Source organism: Ananas comosus, linkage group 1, assembly GCF_001540865.1.
Source record: "Ananas comosus cultivar F153 linkage group 1, ASM154086v1, whole genome shotgun sequence".
NCBI classification, from domain to species: domain Eukaryota; kingdom Viridiplantae; phylum Streptophyta; class Magnoliopsida; order Poales; family Bromeliaceae; genus Ananas; species Ananas comosus.
The window spans coordinates 8,845,483-8,866,732 of record NC_033621.1 but is presented as its reverse complement, the minus strand read 5'-3'; the positions used below and the strand labels follow the sequence as shown (position 1 = coordinate 8,866,732).

The 21,250-nt window shown below is 38.9% G+C and overlaps 1 protein-coding gene across 1 annotated transcript; it reads left to right on the top strand.

Moving 5' to 3' along the window:
* On the top strand, positions 353-9,106 carry LOC109711440 (phospholipase A2 homolog 3-like). The gene is made up of 4 exons (XM_020234510.1): positions 353-430; positions 771-816; positions 5,647-5,769; positions 8,776-9,106. Exons 1-4 carry the CDS (start codon positions 353-355, stop codon positions 8,949-8,951), a joined length of 423 nt encoding a protein of 140 aa, XP_020090099.1. The 3' UTR covers positions 8,952-9,106.

Below are 21,250 nucleotides of genomic sequence, written 5' to 3'. Positions count from 1 at the left end.
TGATTTTAGGGTCATTATTGACTGTGCGTATTAAGCATTTATGATCCGCTAAAAAGAAATCGTATTCATTAAATTTGATCAAAGCCGATTACAAAACTGTAACAATATATAATTAACCTATTAATCGATAATAAATTCTAATCTATTAAAACCATGCATCACTAACTCTTGGTTTCTAGAGTTAAAGACTAGCCAGGAATATAACGGTCCATGTTGGTTTCGCATGCAACCAAGCGGCAGAGCCTCGATCCCTCCATAAAATCAGCACCGGCAGCTCTCCTTGGTCATCTCTCTTTCTGTCCGCCCAAGATCCTTCACGAGAGTTTGAGAGGCGCGCGGAGGGAGAGTGAAAATGGGTTGTGGCAGAAATCTAGGGAAGCAGAAGCCACTTCTGACGGCCATTACACTGCTCATCAACTATTCTCTTCACGTNGCTACATGCTCGCTTGCTCTGCGAAATAAAGAATACATCAATCTACGTGGTTGATTGCAATAATAATTCATTTCTACTTCTTATGAAAAAAAAATAAGAATAATTTGATTATTTTGTCCTCTCCATTATGTATACACCCTCCTAAAGTATTTTTGAAATTTTAAGAAATCAAAATATAGATTTTTGAAAGTCAGAGATGAAAAATAAAAAATCAGTATTTATAAGAAGGATTTCTGTATTTTAGCCTTTTTTTTTTCCTAATTTTTTTTTCATAAGAAGTAGAAATGAATTATTATTGCAATCAACCACGTAGATTGATGTATTCTTTATTTCGCAGAGCAAGCGAGCATGTAGCCGCACATGCGAATCTGCGCACTGCAAGTGTATGTCTTACGAGCCTACACAATTTTTTTTTTTTCTCGTCCTCCATATCGATTCAATTCGTATCTTTAGTTCGTAGTATTTGAGACTTGAAATAAAAATCAGAATAAGTTATTTCTATTGTTAGTATTATATTTGAATTAAAGTACTATTAATCCGATTTTTATTTTTGGGGATTCTAATTCTTCAAAAGTGACTGCTACCATGGAGAAGGAAGTCAACTTTGATTTCGAAGTGAGTGAGCAAAAAAAATTATTTGTTTTCAGTAATAATTACTTGAATTTAAATAGAATTCTAATATAAATTCATTAGATTAAATTGTGATTTTAAATTTAAAATTAATATTTGAAGTAAAATTTTAATTTTAATTTCTTAAATGTTAATTTAATAGTTCTAAATTTAATATTTCAGTTTTGACCTTCAACTTGAATTGTAAATTCAAATTTTAAGTTTAAATTTAAACTTAAATTTTAATTATGAATTTGAATAACAAATTTATATTTTAATAAACAAATTAAACTTTTTGAATTTTAGTTTTAACATAATTCTATTAGTTGTTGTTTGTTTTATAGGTAACGAATTTTGATTCTCCTTCCACTTTGGAATGGAAAATGACCCACCCAATCAATTTAAAGTCTAATCCGGCATGAATCCTGAATTAATCCATTTAAAAGTAAACCACTCGAAATTTTCTGTTACATACACCTCTCTCTCCCTGTCGATCACTCTTGTCATACTTAAGGTGTGTCTGGTATTCTGTAAAATCATACAAAATTTTTTTTTTCACTTGAAAAACTACTTTATGTTATTTGGTTGGTCGTAAAATATTTTTCAAAGAAAATAAATTTTACATAATCTAAGAAAATTAGAAGTTCTCATTTTTCGCGCGTAGACAAGCGAAAAATGAAAGCTTCCGCAACAAAAATCAGCTCAAGGGCTTCTCCCCTTCACTTGGGGACCGCGTGAGGATGAGTCCACCGAGTTTGTGGACCCCGCTCTCTCTCAATCATATATATATATATATATATATATAATTGAGCTCCTATACTTTTAAAAGTACCAAGTTATTGGTGCTTGTAGATTTTTAGCCATTGGATTAAGAGATATACGGTTAGGATGATGTGGGCCCCCTAAGGTTGAGTGGGTGGTTGATTNACCCAATCTCTATCACTGTGATGCTCCCATGTCCCTATTTGCTTGGACCTTTATGCAAGGGAGGAATCCAACAAATTTTTTATTTTGTTCAAATTAATAAGTTTTTATAGAGTGTTTTTAAAGTTAAAGTTGGTAGGTGTTTCAAGTATATTATATTATTATGTAATTTTGAAGAGTAAAATAAAAAGAGGAAAAATAAAAATGATAATACCCGAACCAACAATAATATTTATATATAGAAAGAGTAGGACTACTTTGTTATTAAGAGTAAAATAGTTTTTACGCTCCGAAGTTTCTAATTATCTATCAGTTTTGATGAACGATTAAGAATGAGAGAGAGAAGATAAATTGAAGAGAAATTGGATATCTCAATTTCTCTTCTCTCTCTCATCCTAATCATTCATCCTAATCATTCATCAAAATTGATGGACGATTAGAAACTTAAGAACATAAGGGCTAAGATTAAGAACACAAGGGCTACTGTGCTCTTAACAGTATAGTAGCCATATATATATATATATATATATATATATATATATATATATATATATATATATATATATAATTGAGCTAGAATACTTTTAGGGCATATTTGGTTCATGATTGGAATAGAAATGAAAAATAGAATTGGATTGCTTTGGAATGAAAAATGGAATGACGAATCATCCAAAAATATTTGGTTCAATATTGGAATGGAAATCGGAATGAAAATTTAAAATTTTTGAGAGAGGGTTTTGATTAAGAGAGAGGAAAGTGATGAAGGGAGAGGAGGTAGGTATTGATGAAAGAGAATTTTGAATAGTTTACTTTGGAATGAGCCAATCCGGAATCTAAAGTCGGATTGGATCATAAATGGATTTGGCCATTCCCATTCCGAAGTGGAATCGGAATCGGAATCCGATTCCTATAGAACAAACGGCAACTATCGGAATCAATAAATTCCATTCCAATTCCATAATCTAAAATAGGTGAACCAAACATGCCCTTAAAAGTATCACTCCCTTGGTGCTATTAGGTTTTTAGTCCTTGGATCTACTCCTTGATTACTAATAGGCCTTGAATCAAACACTATTCCACCTACCACAAACTATATATATGGAGTTGAGCTAGAATACTCTCAAAAGCACCAAGGGGGTGGTGCTTTTGAGTTTTTAACCATTGGATTGAGAGATGTATGGTTGAGATGACGGTGGTAGGTGGTGATAGGTGGAATAGTGTTTGATCCAAGGGGTATCAGTAGTTAAGGAGTAAATCTAAGAGCTAGAAACTTAGAAGCACCAATGGATTGGTACTTCTAAAAGTATATGTATATATATATATATATATATATATGTGGAGTCCAGCTATGGTGCTTGTAAAAGCACCAAGCATTTGGTGCTTGTAAATTTTTTACCGTTAGATCTACTTCTCGGATCATTTTCAACTATTAGATTATACTATTCAACCAACAACCTACTAAACCCTAGATGGCCCACATCATCTTAACCGCATATCTTTTAATCCAATGGCTAAAAATCTACAAGCACCAATAACTTGGTACTTTTAAAAACATAGAAGCTCAATTATATATATATATATATATATATATATATATATATATATATATATATATAGTTCGGCTAGGATACTATCGATAGCACCAAGGGTTTGGTACACTACAAAAAATATGACATTTAAGGACCCTTTTTTGATCAGCTAGAAACACTTTTAAATGTCCCTAAAAAACCTATCGACGCATTACAAAGCGTCAGCAAAAGCGTCAACAAATAAAGAGTCGCCACGTATTTACTGACGCTTTAACAAAGCGTCGGTAAAATATTTTTCGACGCTTTTAAGTGTCGTGGAATAAAAATGTTCTGACGCTAAAAAGTGTCAAGAATATAAAATAAATTCTTGACCCTTCTAAGCATCATTATGTTGAAAAGCTTTAATGCCATATTTTCAATTTCCTGACGCTTCCAAGTGTCAGGAATTCCCTCAATTCCCCAACGCTTTGAAGCGTCAGGAATTTCTGATGCTTTGAAACGTCCTGTCATTGTTCTTAATTTCTAACTCTTCAAAATTCATCAGAAATTTATCTTTTCCTGATTGTTTTCTTTTTTTTTTTAATTTTGGTTGCATCTAACAAATATTTCAACATATTAATAAAAAAATTATTTATCTATTTATATATCAATAAAGTTGATCAAAATAACCAAAATTGACTATGATAGCACTGAAAAATATGAGTTTACATTCATAGCGAGTGTACTATATCTACGCAACAAAATTATTCATGAGATAACAATCCGTTTACATACAAAAAAAATTACTTAATTAAAAATCCATGCAAACTCATGCCATAGCATATTAAATGTCTACATGAACAAAATTACAAAAAAGGGCTCTAAGGATACCTTGTGGAGATTCTGTAGCAAGTTCAGCAGCTTCCTTGTAACACATTGGACCTTTGCAAATCGCAATGTTCGAGTGTTTGATCTGTGTTCCGAATTTTTCTAGGTATTCTGGAGGGTCGTTGACAGTGTTCCGACCTATGGCTCACATCCCGAGAATCGAGGTCTAATACTTAGTACTGAAATCTCTAAAGTGAAGAATTTAGGCTGCTCTCCGGTTGGACTCTGCAGAGCAGAGTATCGGTACAGCATTGAGCTGGTACCGGAATGGGAGGTGGTACCGGTACAGTATCGGGCTTGTACCGGTATCAAGTGTAATTTTCTGCGAACCCGAGGCTCGGGTTTGCCTGTACAATAACTTGTACCGGTACTCTTTCCTGATGGTACCGGTACGCAGTGCTGCGTGTAGTCTTGAAGTTTTTGAGGGATCTCTTTGTAATTATAGCAACTCTATATATTTCCCCACACCCTTTGGTTGGGGCTTTTGTGCTGCAACAGAGAAGGAGGAGAGGTGAGTTTTCTTTCCATTTTCCTTGGTTTTTTCCCTCNAGCGTAAAATTTATTTTTCTCCGAAAATTTTTTGTCCGCCAATTTTTTTTCATATAGATTTACGTGGAACCATACACACCCCTTAAACAAAACCTCTCTCAAGATTTTATATGTCCCATTGTTCATTCCGATTTCATTCTAGTAATGGACGAATATTTTTTAATGTTTCATCATTTTACTTGTCATTTCAATACAATCCAGTTCTATATTTTATTTCCATTCCAATCATGAACTAAACAAGTCCTTCAAAGAAAATAAATATAATTAAAAATTGCAAATAAATTTTGTATTTAAAAGCAGAAATTTTTAATTTGATACTTTCACTTCTGCTGCAAAGAACAAATAAAAATTAAAAATTAAGAAACGTAAATTTAATAGTTTTTTTTAACAGCACTACTCCAACAAGCACTGAATAGTATTACTCAGAACATCCTACATTAGTACTTTCTCAATATGTGGCATATCTTTCCCCGTCTTTTTAAAGCCTAAAGCACAAATTTAATGCTAAATCTTTTAACTTTTAAGGCTCAAAAATCTATTTTCAACCTTTTGTGCCCCGAAATCGATCTGTAAATTCTTTGCTGCTAGATGTTCTTCAAAAGATGGTATTTGCTAAAACCAAAAGCAAAATTAAACCAAACAAGCACATGCTCTTAATCAGTTACTTAGCCATTGGCCGTTCATGCATTAATTTTATTGTTGTTGGCTTTTTGTTTGGTGATTAATTATCAACAGTGCCGCCATTCTTGAGGTATGGGAAGTATTGTGGAGCGCTGTACGGCGGCTGCCCAGGCGAGAAGCCGTGCGATGCCCTCGACGCCTGCTGCATGGCCCACGACGCCTGCATCCAAGCCAAGGGTACGCATTTAATTTAGGAGTGCGTTTGGTTCATGCTATTTTTTATAATTTTTAGCAATTTAATAGAAATAAAAAAAATATAACGTAGTTGAACTAAACGCACTAAGTAATTTAGTTCGTAACATTAAATTTACTTGGAAATGAAATTCATCCTAAAGTACTAATCTTATTCCTTTGAGCGAGTGTGGATATCTTTATATTAATAGATTGAAGTAATCATAATATGTCTAATCTTTTTCTTCTCTCCACCTGTCGGGTAGTTGATATTATATTTTTCTTTACTCTCTAACTAGGGATGTAAAATGGTTCAAGCGGCCCGCACGGCCATCAGGCTGGGCTGGAGCACGGCATGGATGCTGTAGCATCAGTGCCCGTCCAAGCTTGAGCTGGGCCTCTCCTCTTGGGCCCGACAACCCAGCCCGGCATGATTCGAAACGAGCCTGGTCTGTGCCAGACCAAGGAGAGGCCCGTGGTCCGGCATGGCACGGCCCACCGTACCAGCCGGGCTAGCACGGCCTGGGCCTTGGGGTTGGAGCTCCTGGGCTCTTCTCCCCAAGGAGATCTTCTCCCAAGGTCTGCCACAGACCTTGGGAGGAGGTTTTTAGTCCAATGGACCAAACAATTTTGATCAATTGGACCCAAAACACACTGACTTTTTTTTTTCAAAAAAAATTAAAAAATTATATATATATTTTTTAAAAATTAAATATTTGTTATATTATAATTATTTTTATAAATTTTAAATTTTTATATAAAAATAATCATTTGTTTATATTTTAAATTTTATATATTTTTAAAAAATAAAAATAAAATAAAATTCTTTAGGGGCGGGCTCGGAGCACAGCCCGGGCCTACCGGGCTGGAGGGCCGTGCTAGGCCAGTGACTTGGTTGCTCTGGCCCGACACCGTCCGGTCCAGATTTGGAACCAGGCCAGGCCGGGCTGGCCCCTAGCCCAAATCGACACGAAAATTGTGGGTCGTGCCGCTCCGGCGTGGCCTACATTACATCTCTATCTCTAACCTCATATCTCTCTCTAAACTTATCTTTCTCTTTCTAAATTTTAACTCTCTTTTTCTCTCTCTAAGCTAAGATCTCTTTTCCCCACTTTTTCTAAAATCTCAACTCTCTCATTCCCTCTAATTTTGGCTCTATCTTTCTCTCTATTTCTTTAATTACTCTCTCTCTAATCTGTTCTCTCTCATTTTTTTCCAAAATGATGTCGAAATTTTTAATAGCATTATCTAAAATTAATTAACAAAACAAATACATTAATTGTATTTTTTTTTAAATAATATAACCGTACGAACTAAATACTGGAATATAACATTCTTACTAATAGAATGAGTAGGAATAGAATTTTTGGACATACTTTTATTCTTAGTAATCTTTTATAGTGCGAACCAAACGCGCTCTAAGGGTAAACTTCAAATACCACCTCTGTGGTTTCCCACTTTCTCACTTTAGTACATTGTGATTTAAAGTGTATCAATTTAGTACCCTATGATTTTATTTTTCTCTTTTTGTTAGTCCCTTCATTAACTTTTCGTTAAATCATATACAAAAAACTTCAAACACCCCGCTTATAGTTTATCAAATATTCATTTTAATTAGTACCCTTCAATTTTAACTTTGTCACTGATTTAATAAAAAAATTAAAAGCATAGGATACGAAAGTGATACACTTTAAACCATAAGATACTAATGTAAAGCAGTGCGAAACTATAGAGATGGTATTTGAAGTTTTCCCTTAATTTAACTCTTCTATGCCTCCTCTGTAACTCGTCTATTAACAAAATAAAGTTTTAGTTAATGCCCAATTTGATTAAATTCTTCCACGCCTCCTTAGGACATACGTATTTAACTCAACTCTTCACTGCCTCCTCTCGAAATAAAGATTAATTAATGCTCAATTTTTAATCTTCGTTTACAACAAGATTAAAAATTCTACTTGTACGTACACCAAACTTCTAGATATAAAACTGTAAGATAATCATTTTTTGGTGTCAAAGTAAATGTGTTGTTCTTTCAATAAAACTAATTATAATACACGTGTACGTCACATTAAATTAAATTAAATTTATATTCATATTTTGAATTTAAATGATTATTGATGGTATGAGTTTATTTATTAATTTTTTTAACTTTAAATTTGTCTCCAAATAAGTTTGTATATTTTTAATTTAGTTATAGTATTAATACTTTTTATATGTGTTTTATAACATATAAATTTTCTTTTAATGTGTATCCAAATTTTAAAAATTTGAACTCATTCTAAATATTAAATTTATATCTTAAATTTAAATAGTTATTGGTGCCGTGAGTCTATTTTTCAATTAATTTATTTTGTAAATTTGATTTGTTTTAATTAGTTTTTAATTAGTTTGTTAATTATAATTATTTGATTTCTTTGGTAATATGTATAGAATATTCTTTTATTCCATCTAGGATTTCGTTTATCAATTCCTATGCGCTTTCATACATAAAAAATAGATATAGATTAGTGATGAAAAAAAAAATAAAGATTAACTAATGCTCAATTTCAGTTATACATCACCTAACTATGATTGGTCTAATATCAGTTTTGCTGCATGCAAGCTTCCATTGTTAAAAAGGATCAATGGATGATCAAAATAAAAACCTTGTCCAGTATTATTTGTTTCTCAAATTTATTTAGAACTAAATTATAATTAATTTTATATATCGGTCGGTGTTTTCATTGTTTTGTTTGCAGTGCACCTCGTTTGCACACAAGTTCTTTTAGGAGTAAAAATAATAATAATTGTCAAGTAAGTATGTTTGACTATAATTAAGAATTACAGAATAATTTGCTGTCAACTCCTAATAAAATTTTTTGCTTAAAAAATTAAAAGATTAATAACAAAACACTACCTAATAAGGCCTAAAGCTAGTGTTAGACTTTATTTTATCACCTTTTTTTTCTTTTTCCAGAATCTATTAATTAAAACATGCGTTTTTAATTTATACACGTACATATATTCGTGCAGGTGACTACCTGAGTACGGAGTGCAACGAGAAGTTCCTGAGCTGTATGGTGCAGGTGAGGAAGGAAGGGGGGAAGACTTTCGAGGGGAACAAGTGCGAGGTGGACGAAGTCGTCAGCATCCTCTCCCCTGTCATCGAGGCTGCCATTCTGGCCGGAAAGGCCCTTCACAAACCCTAATTATGAATTATATTAATTACATGATATATATAATTAAAAGAGCTCTACTGCTCCAAAGAAAGATCGATAAAGAGGTTGATAGGCAGAGAAGCCGTTTGGAAATATTGGGCCTTTCTCTAGAAAATTAGAGAGAAAACGAAAAATTAACAGAAGAGACAGATTAAATCAAGGGGGTAGGGAGTGGTGATGAGTTGTAATAGATTGTGGTCTTCTTCATAGCATTACTCGTGAATGCTGTAAATGTGATCGACGCCCCACTTCCCAACGGATCACCTATCTAATAAAATTATTCTAGCTCTAGCGTGTTTAATTCTTTTAATCTCTTTAGTCTAGCTACCATCTAACGTGCTTGCCGATGTTAGGAGCCGAATGCCCTAATCCTTGACCTGGTCAAAGATCTCTATCGGAAAATGTTTAGGGATGCGAAACGGCTATGAATGGTGACCCTCGAAGTTTGCGCCCTTCGACTGGATCAAGCGATTCGGCTGATGAGGGATCGGATCAGCCGAGTTCAGAACCTTCTACTATGGATTCGGTTCGGCTGGATGAGCCGAATGTACAAAATACACTGTGCTTTGGGTCGGCTAAAGAGACGAATGCTTTTATATATTGGAATTAACTTACAAGAATAGTACAAGGGACGAGTGTGCCTGAGGGCATGCAGACTCGGTTGATCTAACTTAGACTTACTCCTAGGAAAACAGTAAGTGCGGGAAAGTAAAAGATTACAAGTAGACTACTCCTAGAAAATGCGATAAAAATGCAGAGGAAATAAAGGTGGTCTTCGATTCTCGGGGAAAAGACCCTTTTCTAGGCGTTATTTGTCTATTTATAGTCTGCCTCTGCTAGTCAGTTATTGTCCCATCCATGATCGACCACTACCCTATTTTTACGGGCCACTTCAGGCCGATCAAATCTGCATGTAACCGCTTGCAGTTACTGTAATTTCCTGCAATTAATCCTGACGGTTACTTAATTATATTATCGATGCTCCCGGTGCACACCAAGATCTTCTCTAATCCTTGCTCTTAAAGATCGGTGCACCAGCATACCATATGGCCGCGTATTATTGGCTTAACAATTTGCCCCCTCGGCAGCTTCCGAACAGACGCTTCGGTAGCTGGCGTAATCAAAGGCGCGTCTTTCGATACTGTCAATTCGAATTCTTTGTACGGTTCCTTTTTAGTTGTTCTTTTCCTCTCTACGGCCACAATCTCGACATTCCTTTTTGTCTTATATGCGGCATTAATTAGGTCATATTAATTGTCTCCGTCTCTTCATCATTATAGCCACCCTAGGAAATCGATTCGACGCGACGGCTTCTCTTTCTTCTCTGCCAAGCTTCCACTTTTCTTTTCTCTGGCTCAGCTTCGTTCTCTTCGCTTTTTCTTTTCTCTGGCCTGAATCCTCATCTTTTCTGCTTCTTCGTCTTCTTTTCCCTTTTTTCACTCTCGACTCTTAGGACTTTTCTTCGCTATCTTCTTTCGTTTTAACAATGGCGCCGCTTCCGCCTCTTCCTTCTTCTCCGTCATTAGATTACACCATTCTTAGGCAGTTTGTCCCATCAGACCCTTCTCAGTTCATCTTAGTTCCCTCCTTTACTGATGAACCGATCCCTGATGACTTCCCATATTCGAGTGATGGCCTTCCACTGATGGCTAAATCCATTCATCTTTATTCCTGGTATCCATCAGCTTCAACAAGGAAAAGTCTCCGAACCTGGCCAAGCATTTCAGATACATAACTTGCTTGGTTAGACCTGGTAGAAGCTGTCTATGCTGATTTTTGGCGAGAAATTGGTATTTATGAGGCGATACAATTATCTCGGAAGCCTCCTATAGCCGATAACCTTCTTTTGGCTGCGGCTCTTTATTTCTGGTCCCCTGTTTCTAACACATTTCTTTTCAAAGGAAGACCCCTCACTCCTACTCTTCTTGATGTCACTGCCATCATTGGTTTACGCCCTCATAGAGTTACTCTTTCAGTGGCTTGCAATCCTGATGGCGCATCTGATTTTGAAGCCTATCTCGACCTCAACGATCTAGCTTATACCAAATTTCTCTGCAAGTTTGCAGGTGAGTCTCCTGCCGCGGTTACTAGAAAGGAGCATGTAATATACCAAAACTTCGAAAAAATAAATATCGAACTTTAGTCAAATTGACCAAAGTGTGAGGAAGGTACACCTCTGAAAGTCCGAAGGTGTTAAGATGAGTAAAAGTGCATTGTGGGAGGTTTTCGAGAGCTAAAGAATCAAAAATCTGCATTCTGCAGGTTTTGTGCTCTCGGGGACCGGTCCCTCGTGGGAGAAACCGGTCCCCGTACGCGTAGGAGATGAGAAAAGGGAAAAATCGGCTAAGTCCCTGAGATCAGGCTCTCAGGAACCGGTCCCTGTTGGAGAGACCGGTCCCCCAAAGAGAGACCGGTTGCATTGCGCGGGAGCCCTGGCTGCCGCAGGGAGGAGCTACGGGAACCGGTCCCTGGTCGGGGAGACCGGTCCCCGCACACGAAATCTGCCCAGTTTGAGCAGTTTAATATAATGAAAGTTGAGGGGTTTAAATGCAAAAATGCATTATGTGGGCTATGTATGAGGGGTGTATGAGATATTTCCTCTCATTCTCACCCTCTCACACTCTCCCCTCTCTTTCTCTCTCTAGAAGACAAGAAGGAGAAGAAGAAGACAAAGAAAAGAAGGAAAAGAAGAAGAAGAAAAGGTGAAAGAAGGTGAAGAAGAAGCTAAGGAGTGAAGCTATCTCCTCTTCTTTCCCTTTGGAGCAAGCTTAGAGGTAAGCTTGAACCCTAATCATGGTAGAATCCAAACTAGGGTTTGGATTAAGCTAAGAGTGGTTTTTATAAAACCTTTAGAGTATTTGAAGCTTTCTTTTGCTTCCTTTTGAGATCAAAACCATGGAATGGTGGAGAAGGTGAAGCTTGAAGGAGAGCTTCAACCTCTCTCATGGTAGGATCCAAACTAGGGTTTGGATTGAACTAAAGATGGTTTTTGTGGAGTCTCTAGAGTAGAATGAAGCTTCTTTTGCTTCCCAATGAGATCAAACCCTAGGTTTGATATATATTATGAGCTCGGGCACCCAAATTGGGGCTTTTGCTCGTGATGTTTCTAAAGTGCAATTGACCCTCTAGAAACCTAATTGGGGGTATTTCCGACGCGTTGGTGTGGTCAGTTGGAGCAAACGAAAAGCCTACCCAAAGTTATGGCCAAATAAGCCTAATTTGGCTTCGTTAACTCGTAGGTAGCGAACCGAGTGTCTAAAAATTCTAAGAAAATCACCGGAGCACCTTTGAGAACCTATGAGGTGGGTGGTGCTATCCAAACTCGTTGAACTTCCTTCTATGCCTAATGTGTCATTTAATTGAGCATATGTTATATACATTGTTGCATGCATCGTAGGGTATATGTAATGAGAATAATGTAATGTTGCATGTTGTGAGTGAAATTTGCCTAATGAGATGGTTGAGAACCCCTATAAATGTTTAACCCTATATGTATGCATGAGGTAAAATGTGAGCACCCAAGTAAGGCAAAAGAACAAAGTGACACAATGAGACATAGATTGAGTGGCATTCGATAATGTAAAGTGATGTGGCACTAGAGTTAGTGTGGGACAAAGAATCTATGTGACGTAAAGGACAATGATAAAGGCTAAAGTTAATGTAAAGTGTGGCATTTGAGAACAAAGAATAGAGATAATGCAAAGTGGGGCATAAAGAACATGTAAAGAGCAAAGAACAGTGATTGCTAGAGTTAGCNAAGAAATGAGAAATAAGAAATTAGAAACGAGATACAAGAACAAGAAATTAGAGTACCGATTGGGCCCCCAAAGCGGTGTAATTGAACTGGTGTAATTCAGGTAGTAGCGCCTGGGAGTCGACGGAGGGCGATTCTGGCAGGAACCCAAATGAAGTTGGGCACTACGTTTTGAGGCCTCGCGTAGCGAGCTCTCCCTCGCTGGCGGGAGCTCGTGCCTTGAGTATCGTTCATACTAGCTTAGGAATTGAGATTCCTAATATTCAAGTTAGTACAGTAATGTGATTGAGCAAAGAACTTGCATACTTGCATGATTTATATTGAGCATACTTCTTGCTTTATTGTTCAGGCATATTAGCATCATGATTATAGTTGGGTTACTATTTTGCTTATCCATTCTATTATGCCTGAGTTAGTCCTAGTGGAAAAGTCGGTGATGTTGGGGCCGAACCCACTAGGAACTTGCCGACCCCGGTGCTTGCCTTGCCGACTCCGGGGGAGACTTTTGTAGTGTATAGTGATGCCTCTTATGTTGGTCTTGGGTGTGTACTAATGCAAAATGGGCGGGTCATTGCCTATGCATCGCGCCAATTAAAGAGTTATGAGAAGAACTACTCGATTCACGACCTCGAGTTAGCCGCGGTGATCTTCGCGCTAAAGCTTTGGAGGCATTACTTGTGTGGTGAACATTGCGAGGTCTATACAGATCATAAAAGTCTAAAGTACTTGTTCACCCAGAAGGAGTTGAATATATGCCAGCGGCGGTGGTTGGAGTTGTTGAAGGACTACGATGTCACTATACTATACCACCACGGGAAAGCCAATGTCGTGGCCGATGCTCTAAGTAGAAAATCAGCGGAGAATTTAGCGATGGCAATTACGCCTCAACCGCTATTGCAAAAGAAGATGCAACGACTTGGGTTGGAAGTGGTAGCGTCGGGAGTGCCGGCTACACTTGCCGCATTAGTTGTGCAACCGACCCTATTGGAAAGAATCAAAGAGCTTCAAGCTTCGGATCCTTATTTCCAAAAGGTTCGAGGCGAAGTTGAAAATGGCAATGCCGAAGACTTTGGCATTGGAGCTGATGGCGCACTTCGATTTCGAAATCGATGGTGTGTGCCTAAAGATGATGAGTTACGAAGGGCGATCATGCAAGAAGCGTATCAATCCCCTTATAGCATACACCCCGGCAGCACTAAAATGTACAAGAACTTGAAAGAGCATTATTGGTGGCCGGGTATGAAAAGAGATATTGGGGAATTCGTAGCGCAATGTCTAACGTGCCAACAGGTGAAAGCAGAGCGCCGATTTTCGGCGAGAATGCTACAAAGTCTATCAATACCCGTTTGGAAATGGGAAGATATAGTGATGGACTTTATTACCGGTTTGCCTCGATCACAAGGCGGACACGATGCGATATGGGTGATAGTGGATCGATTGACAAAGTCGGCACACTTCTTGCCAATACATACTACATGGTCGGGAGACAAGTTAGCTCAAGTTTATCTCGATGAGGTTGTGAGACTTCATGGGGTTTCGGTATCAATCGTATCGAATCGAGACCCCTGGTTCACATCCCACTTTTGGAAGAGCTTGCAAGACGCGCTAGGCACACGGCTCGACTTTAGCACAGCGTTTCATCCTCAAAGTGATGGACAGTCAGAGCGGACAATACAGATCCTCGAGGACTTGCATCGAGCGTGTGTGCTAGATTACAAGGGAGGATGGCATGATTTCTTGCCGATGGCGGAGTTTGCATATAATAACAGTTATCAAGAAAGCATAGCGTTGGCGCCATTTGAGGCACTATATGGTCGGAAGTGTCGTTCTCCTATTCATTGGAGCGACGTGGGCGAGAGAACGGCTCTTGGCCCGGACGTGGTACGGGAGGCGGAAGAGAAAGTTCGCCTTGCCCGTCAACGATTAGCGACGGCGCAATCTCGGCAAAAGAGCTATGCCGACAAGCGAAGGAAAGACTTAGAGTTCACGGTTGGAGATCGTGTATTTTTTAGAGTGTCGCCGATGCGAGGAGTAAAGCGATTTGGGGTCCGCGGGAAGCTAAGTCCCCGTTATGTCGGACCATTTGAGATATTGGAGCGTGTGGGTGCGGTAGCGTATAAGCTCGCACTACCACCGAGACTCGCGGGAGTTCACAATGTTTTCCAAGTGTCAAATCTTCGAAAGTATATTTGAAACTCGACACATGTATTGCAGTACGAGCCCGTGGAGTTACGTGAGGTTATGTCTTATGAGGAGTACCCGGTGTGCGTTCTCGATCGAGAAGAAAGAAAGCTGCGGAGTCGCAGAATTCCATATGTGAAAGTCTAATGGAGCAACCATGCTGTGCGAGAAGCCACTTGGGAGCTCGAGGAGGCCATGCGAAGAGAGTATTCGCATCTATTTGAGTCGACGAGTTAAGGTATGCGTAATTTTGCGGACGAAATTATTTTAAGGGGTGGAGAATGTAATATACCGAAAATTCGAAAAAATAAATATCGAACTTTAGTCAAATTGACCAAAGTGCGAGGAAGGTACACCACGGAAAGTCCGAAGGAGTTAAGATGAGTAAAAGTGCATTGTGAGAGGTTTTCGAGAGCTAAAGAATAAAAAATTTGCATTCTGCAGGTTTTGTGCTCTCGGGGACCGGTCCCTTGTGGGAGAGATCGGTCCTGGTACGCGTAGGAGATGAGAAAAGAAAAAAATCGGCTAAGTCCCTGAGATCAGGCTCTCGGGAACCGGTCCCTGTTGGAGAGACCGGTCCCCCAAAGAGAGACCGGTCGCATTGCGCGGGAGCCCTGGTTGCTGTAGAGAGGAGCTACGGGAACCGGTCCCTGGTCGGGGAGACCGGTCCCCGCACACGAAATCTGCCCAGTTTGTGCAGTTTAATATAATGAAAGTTGAGGGGTTTAAATACAAAAATGCATTATGTGGGCTATGTATGAGGGGTGTATGAGATATTTCCTCTCATTCTCACCCTCTCACACTCTCTCTTCTCCCTTTCTCTCTCTAGAAGACAAGAAGGAGAAGAAGAAGACAAAGAAAAGGAAGGAAAAGAAGAAGAAGAAAAGGAGAAAGAAGGTGAAGAAGAAGCTAAGAAGTGAAGCTATCTCCTCTTCTTCCCTTTTGGAGCAAGCTTAGAGATAAGCTTGAACCCTAATCATGGTAGAATCCAAACTAGGGTTTGGATTAAGCTAAGAGTGGTTTTTATAGAACCTTTAGAGTATTTGAAGCTTTCTTTTGCTTCCTTTTGAGATCAAAATCATGGAATGGTGGAGAAGGTGAAGCTTGAAGGAGAGCTTCAACCTCTCTCATGGTAGGATCCAAACTAGGGTTTGGATTGAACTAAAGATGGTTTTTGTGGAATCTCTAGAGTAGAATGAAGCTTCTTTTGCTTCCCAATGAGATCAAACCCTGGGTTTGATATATGTTATGAGCTAGAGCACCCAAATTGGGGCTTTTGCTCGTGATGTTTCTAAAATGCAATTGACCCTCTAGAAACCTAATTGGGGATATTTCCGACGCGTTGGTGCAGTCGGTTGGAGCAAACGAAAAGCATACGCAAAGTTATGGCCAAATAAGCCTAATTTGGCTTAGTTAACTCGCAGGTAGCGAACCGGGTGTCTAAAAATCCCAAGAAAATCACCGGAGCACCTTTGAGAACCTACGAGGTGGGTGGTGCTATCCAAACTCGTTGAACTTCCTTCTATGCCTAATGTGTCATTCAATTGAGCATATGTTATATACATTGTTGCATGCATCGTAGGGTATATGTAATGAGAATAATGTAATGTTGCATGTTGTGAGTACAATTTGCCTAATGAAATGGTTGAGAACCCCTATAAATGTTTAACCCTATATATATGCATGAGGTAAAATGTGAGCACCCAAGTAAGGCAAAAGAACAAAGTGACACAATGAGACATAGATCGAGTGGCATTCGATAATGTAAAGTGATGTGACACTAGAGTTAGTGTGGGACAAAGAATCCATGTGACGTAAAGGACAATGATAAAGGCTAAAGTTAATGTAAAGTGTGGCATTTGAGAACAAAGAATAGAGATACACTACAACAGAATTAGGTTATAGAGACACATGTTTGGGACACTTTTGTGTAAGTGTCCCATTTATGCCAAAACTTAAAAAAAAAAAATCTACTAATGCCTAAATATAAAGTCCAATCCAACCAAAAATAAAAGGTTACTCTATTCAACCCACCACACCCAGCCCATTCGGCCTTATTTCAAACAGAAAAGAAAAAAAAAGAGAAAAATAGAAAAATCGATTAGCTTTTTCCCTTCTCCCCTCACTCAATCGACTAAAATTCTAGACGAAAATTCCTTCCTCTCGTCCTCCTCCGCCACCGCAGCCAACAAGGTAGAGTTCCTGCAGTTGCTAAATGCTTAAATAAGTGTTAGTAAATTAGCAGCACTCTTTTTAGGTTATAGTGACACTCTTTAACTGTCACTATATACCTAGAGACCCCACATATAGCAACACTTTTTAAAAGTGTCGGTAATTTATCCAGCAACACTTTTTTTGACCTATACCGACATTCAAAAGTGTCGCTATAGACCGTTTTTGTTGTAGTGATAATGTAAAGTGGGGCATAAAGAACATGTAAAGAGCAAAGAACAGTGATTGCTAGAGTTAGCAAAATAAAGAGATGTAAAGAACCACTAGAATTAGTGTAATGACATGATTGAACTTATAATCCTTAAGAGTTAAGGATTCGATCATACTTGCTATGAGTTCCGTACTCGAGAGCGGTCTCTCCACCTCGAGCGATGCGCTCCGGAGTTTTGCATCACGGGTTGAAGTAAACCCAAGGACGGTCTTAGCGGGAGGCAGCTGAGGGCCCGCGATGATGGACTTAATGTGGGCAAGTTAATGTGGCGAAACCCCCGGGTTAGCCGTGAGATTAAAGAACAAGAACAAAAAGCAAAGATTAAAGAATAAAGAGTAAAGAACAAAAAACTTGCATACTTGCATGATTTATATTGAGCATACTTCTTGCTTTATTGTTCAGGCATATTAGCATCATGATTATAGTTGGGTTACTATTCTGCTTATCCTTTCTATTATGCCTGAGTTAGTCCTAGTGGAAAAGTCGGTGATGTTGAGGCCGAACCCACTGGAAACTTTGTTGTAGTTCTCACCCCACTATTCCACAGAGCCGGGACCGAGCGAGCCGGCCAGCGACCGCGGTAAAGGTATCGCACCATAGTCAGAGGCCACCAGAGTTGGGTTATTTCATATTTTGTTAGTAGCCACCCTATTGTCATCTTTTGTACTTGAAGATATTTAAAGTAAAGAAAAAGAATGTAAAGTTTATTTTGAGCATATGTGATGTAAAAAGAAATGATGCAAGCGATGTAATGAAAGGTATGTCACGCCCGGATATCAGCGGAAGCATATCCGGTATATGCACAAACCCGCCATACATCTGCAGTATATAAGGCGTCTACAAGAAACAAGTCGATAGGAAGAAAACATACAAAATCCTATCCTGATATCAGAGCGAAGTATAAGTCAACAATACGATTAACAGAAGAACGGAGAGTAACCAATCCAAAATCTCGACATCAAAGAGAAGAAAAAAAAACTATAACCTCTGGATCCAAACAGTAAATATACATCATAGACTACTCAAAATACATATACAATGGTAGTCACTCTATACACTGGGACATCACCCTCGGCCATAGCCCGAGTAGCAAGGTGATCAACTAGCAAGCTCCTAGCAATGTCTAGCTAGACGCAACTCCCTTGCCACGATCCCTTGCCTCTCCTGTAGATGTCTCTATAAAAACAACCATAAAAAGGGCATGAGAACTAGTAACAATAGTTCCCAATGGGTAAGCCGCCAGCCTCGGCGAATTACACCACTAGGCTCATGATGTACTAAGTGAAAGTAAAAGCGATAATTGCATGACATATATATATGCAATGCTAACAGGTAATACAACATGTAATCATGATTTCTGCAGTAATGAATTAACTGAATAATAGAAACATAAAGCATAGCAACTACTATAAACATGAACATATACATGGATGTGTAAGTAAATACTGTACACTATAACTGATGAGCATTCATTACTGTCATTGTCGTTTAGTACTTTCATTTCCTTCATAAGGACCTATTCAAGGTAGTCCAGCTTACGCCGCGCCTAATGGCCCCGTGGTAGTATACACTCCCTACGGCAATCCATTTCGGCACCCAATCCCGCACGGGCAAGCAACTGTCGCGTAGGCCAACTCCGAAGTGCCGGCTTGTAGGGAGCGACCCTCACAAGCGTGTGCGAATGAGCACGATGGCAAGCAAGCAAAGTCCATAGTCCAACATGTCTTAATCCTCACGATTTAACTTGTAATGTTCTCACTCTCGATCCTTTGATCGGAATTTCAATATAACGAATATTGACAATAGCTAGTATCCACTGGATTAATAAACATGTGAGAGTAGTGCTCGTAGTGCCAATTTACATATGGCATTAGAAACTTTTCCACTATCATGGCACTATCATTGTAGTCACAAAGCATGTCATGGTTCTATACTTTATAATCATTAAAGTCATAAGAATGTCATTGTTCTCTAGTTTCTAGGAACATGATAACTTGTCCATTAGTCATTCAACTGAATTAAACATGAACATAAAGACTTGTATACATGAATGTTCTCTACTTCATAGAGATCTCAATTCAATTATGTATCGACACTATAGTATAGTGACTAGTCTCAAGTCCTATATCAACCACAAAAGCACACAACTATACCAATTCTATAGTGACATATAGAACATAGGGGAGCTTCACTTGCTCTGGTTAGGTCAAACCCACCTATTACTAGGCTCAAATCAGCCCAAATGAGTCCCAAGATTTAGCTCACTAGGCCTCAACCCTGCTGAAAATGAAACATAAGAATCGCGTCACCACGAGTACTAAAAGTCCAATTTCGGCGAAAATCTCAATTGGACAAAGTAGTGGCTTGAAGTCTTGTTTAGGTTCACTTTAGTACCTTCGCTTTAGTCTCCAAAAGTTCTCAAATGTCAACCAATGATGATCCAAAGATCGGTCGCGCTCCCGCTGTGAAGAACACCAAAACGGCACTAAGATCGTCAAATACTAATAATTATAGCCGGAATCTTGCAACAATCAGTTTTCTAACTGAAATGTTACTTACCCTTGGTTAAAATATCCTCCAAACCCGCTTCTATAAGCACAGGTCAGCGCAAAGTGGTTCAAGACCCCGCTGCGAAGAGAACATTCCAACTGCGTTAATATACCCAATTCACCCGCGTATAAGTCCGAAATAGAGGCATACTTCGCTAATTATCTTTATCGAGATTTAACGCGACTTTTCCTTGAACGAAAATAAATAAGTCACAGCCAAATGACTCCTTTCTACTGCTAACAATCCCCTTTAATTCAGCTAGGAGCAAGGAAATCAAAACGATTCAAAATTCGATACTAAACCTCAAAATAAAGGGAAATTGAGCTAATTACCTTCTAAAGCTGAACTTCAGCCTTCCCTGGTACTAAAGTCACAGAAAACTCAGTAAGACTGCTCTTCCCCACGTCCCAAAGACTCCCCCTTAAGTCTCCAAACCAGCAAGCAACGAGCGCGGCGCGAAAACGGCGCGAATCGGCGGCTTTTCTCTAGAGAGAGAAAAACCCTAGAGAGAGAAAGAGGAGAAGGTACAAGGCAGCTTCTCTGGACTCTAGCAACCTCCACTGAGCCCCCAGAGTCGTGCTGGATTCAAATAAATAGGATCAAGATGTGAAATTACCAATTTAGCCCCACTGCCACGTTTCTGCCATTGTGTACCGGTACACATTGATGGCTATACCGGTACACAATGCAGAAAACCCTGATTTTCGCCAGAGCAATGCACTTTCATGCTTTTACCCTTTCAAACCACCTCTAACATGGCCAAAAACTTGTCTAAGCCCTTTATAAGCTGTAGGGCGGTTCCATTTTTCAATCCCACACTCGAACTACGCAAATTGCTAAAGTTCAGTGTACTACAGTCACCCCTCCTAAAAAGGAGTTTCGTCTGCGAAACTTGAAATACTTACCTTAAGATTCCGTTAAGAATAGGTGGGGATAGTGCTCTAACATTGCACTCTCCAGTTCCCAAGTGGCTTCCCGTTCATCATGATTGCTCCAAAGTATCTTCACGTAGGGTATTTCGCAGTTTCGAAGCCGTTTCACATCTCGAGCTAGTATTCTCACTGGATGCTCCTCAAAGCTCAAATCTTCTCGTAAATCCACTGGAATACTTTTCAATATGTGGGTCGGATCAAAAACATACTTCTGCAGTGTAGATACATGAAACACGTTATGCACTCCCGATAGGTTCGGTGGCAAAGCAAGCCGATACGCCACGGGGCCTACCCGCTCTAACACCTCGTAGGGTCCAATAAATCGAGGGCTTAGCTTTCCTCGAATACCAAATCTCTTAACTCCCTTTGTCAGTGAAACTTTTAGGAACACGTGGTCCCCAATTTGGAATTCCAATTTTTGCCGACGTTT

Coding starts and splice junctions, on each gene's coding strand:
- LOC109711440 (XM_020234510.1), top strand. CDS start 353: ATGGGTTGTGGCAGAAATCTAGGGAAGCAGAAGCCACTTCTGACGGCC. Junction 817..5,646: donor CGAATCTGCGCACTGCAAGT/GTATGTCTTACG, acceptor AATTATCAACAG/TGCCGCCATTCTTGAGGTAT. Junction 5,770..8,775: donor CGCCTGCATCCAAGCCAAGG/GTACGCATTTAA, acceptor ATATTCGTGCAG/GTGACTACCTGAGTACGGAG.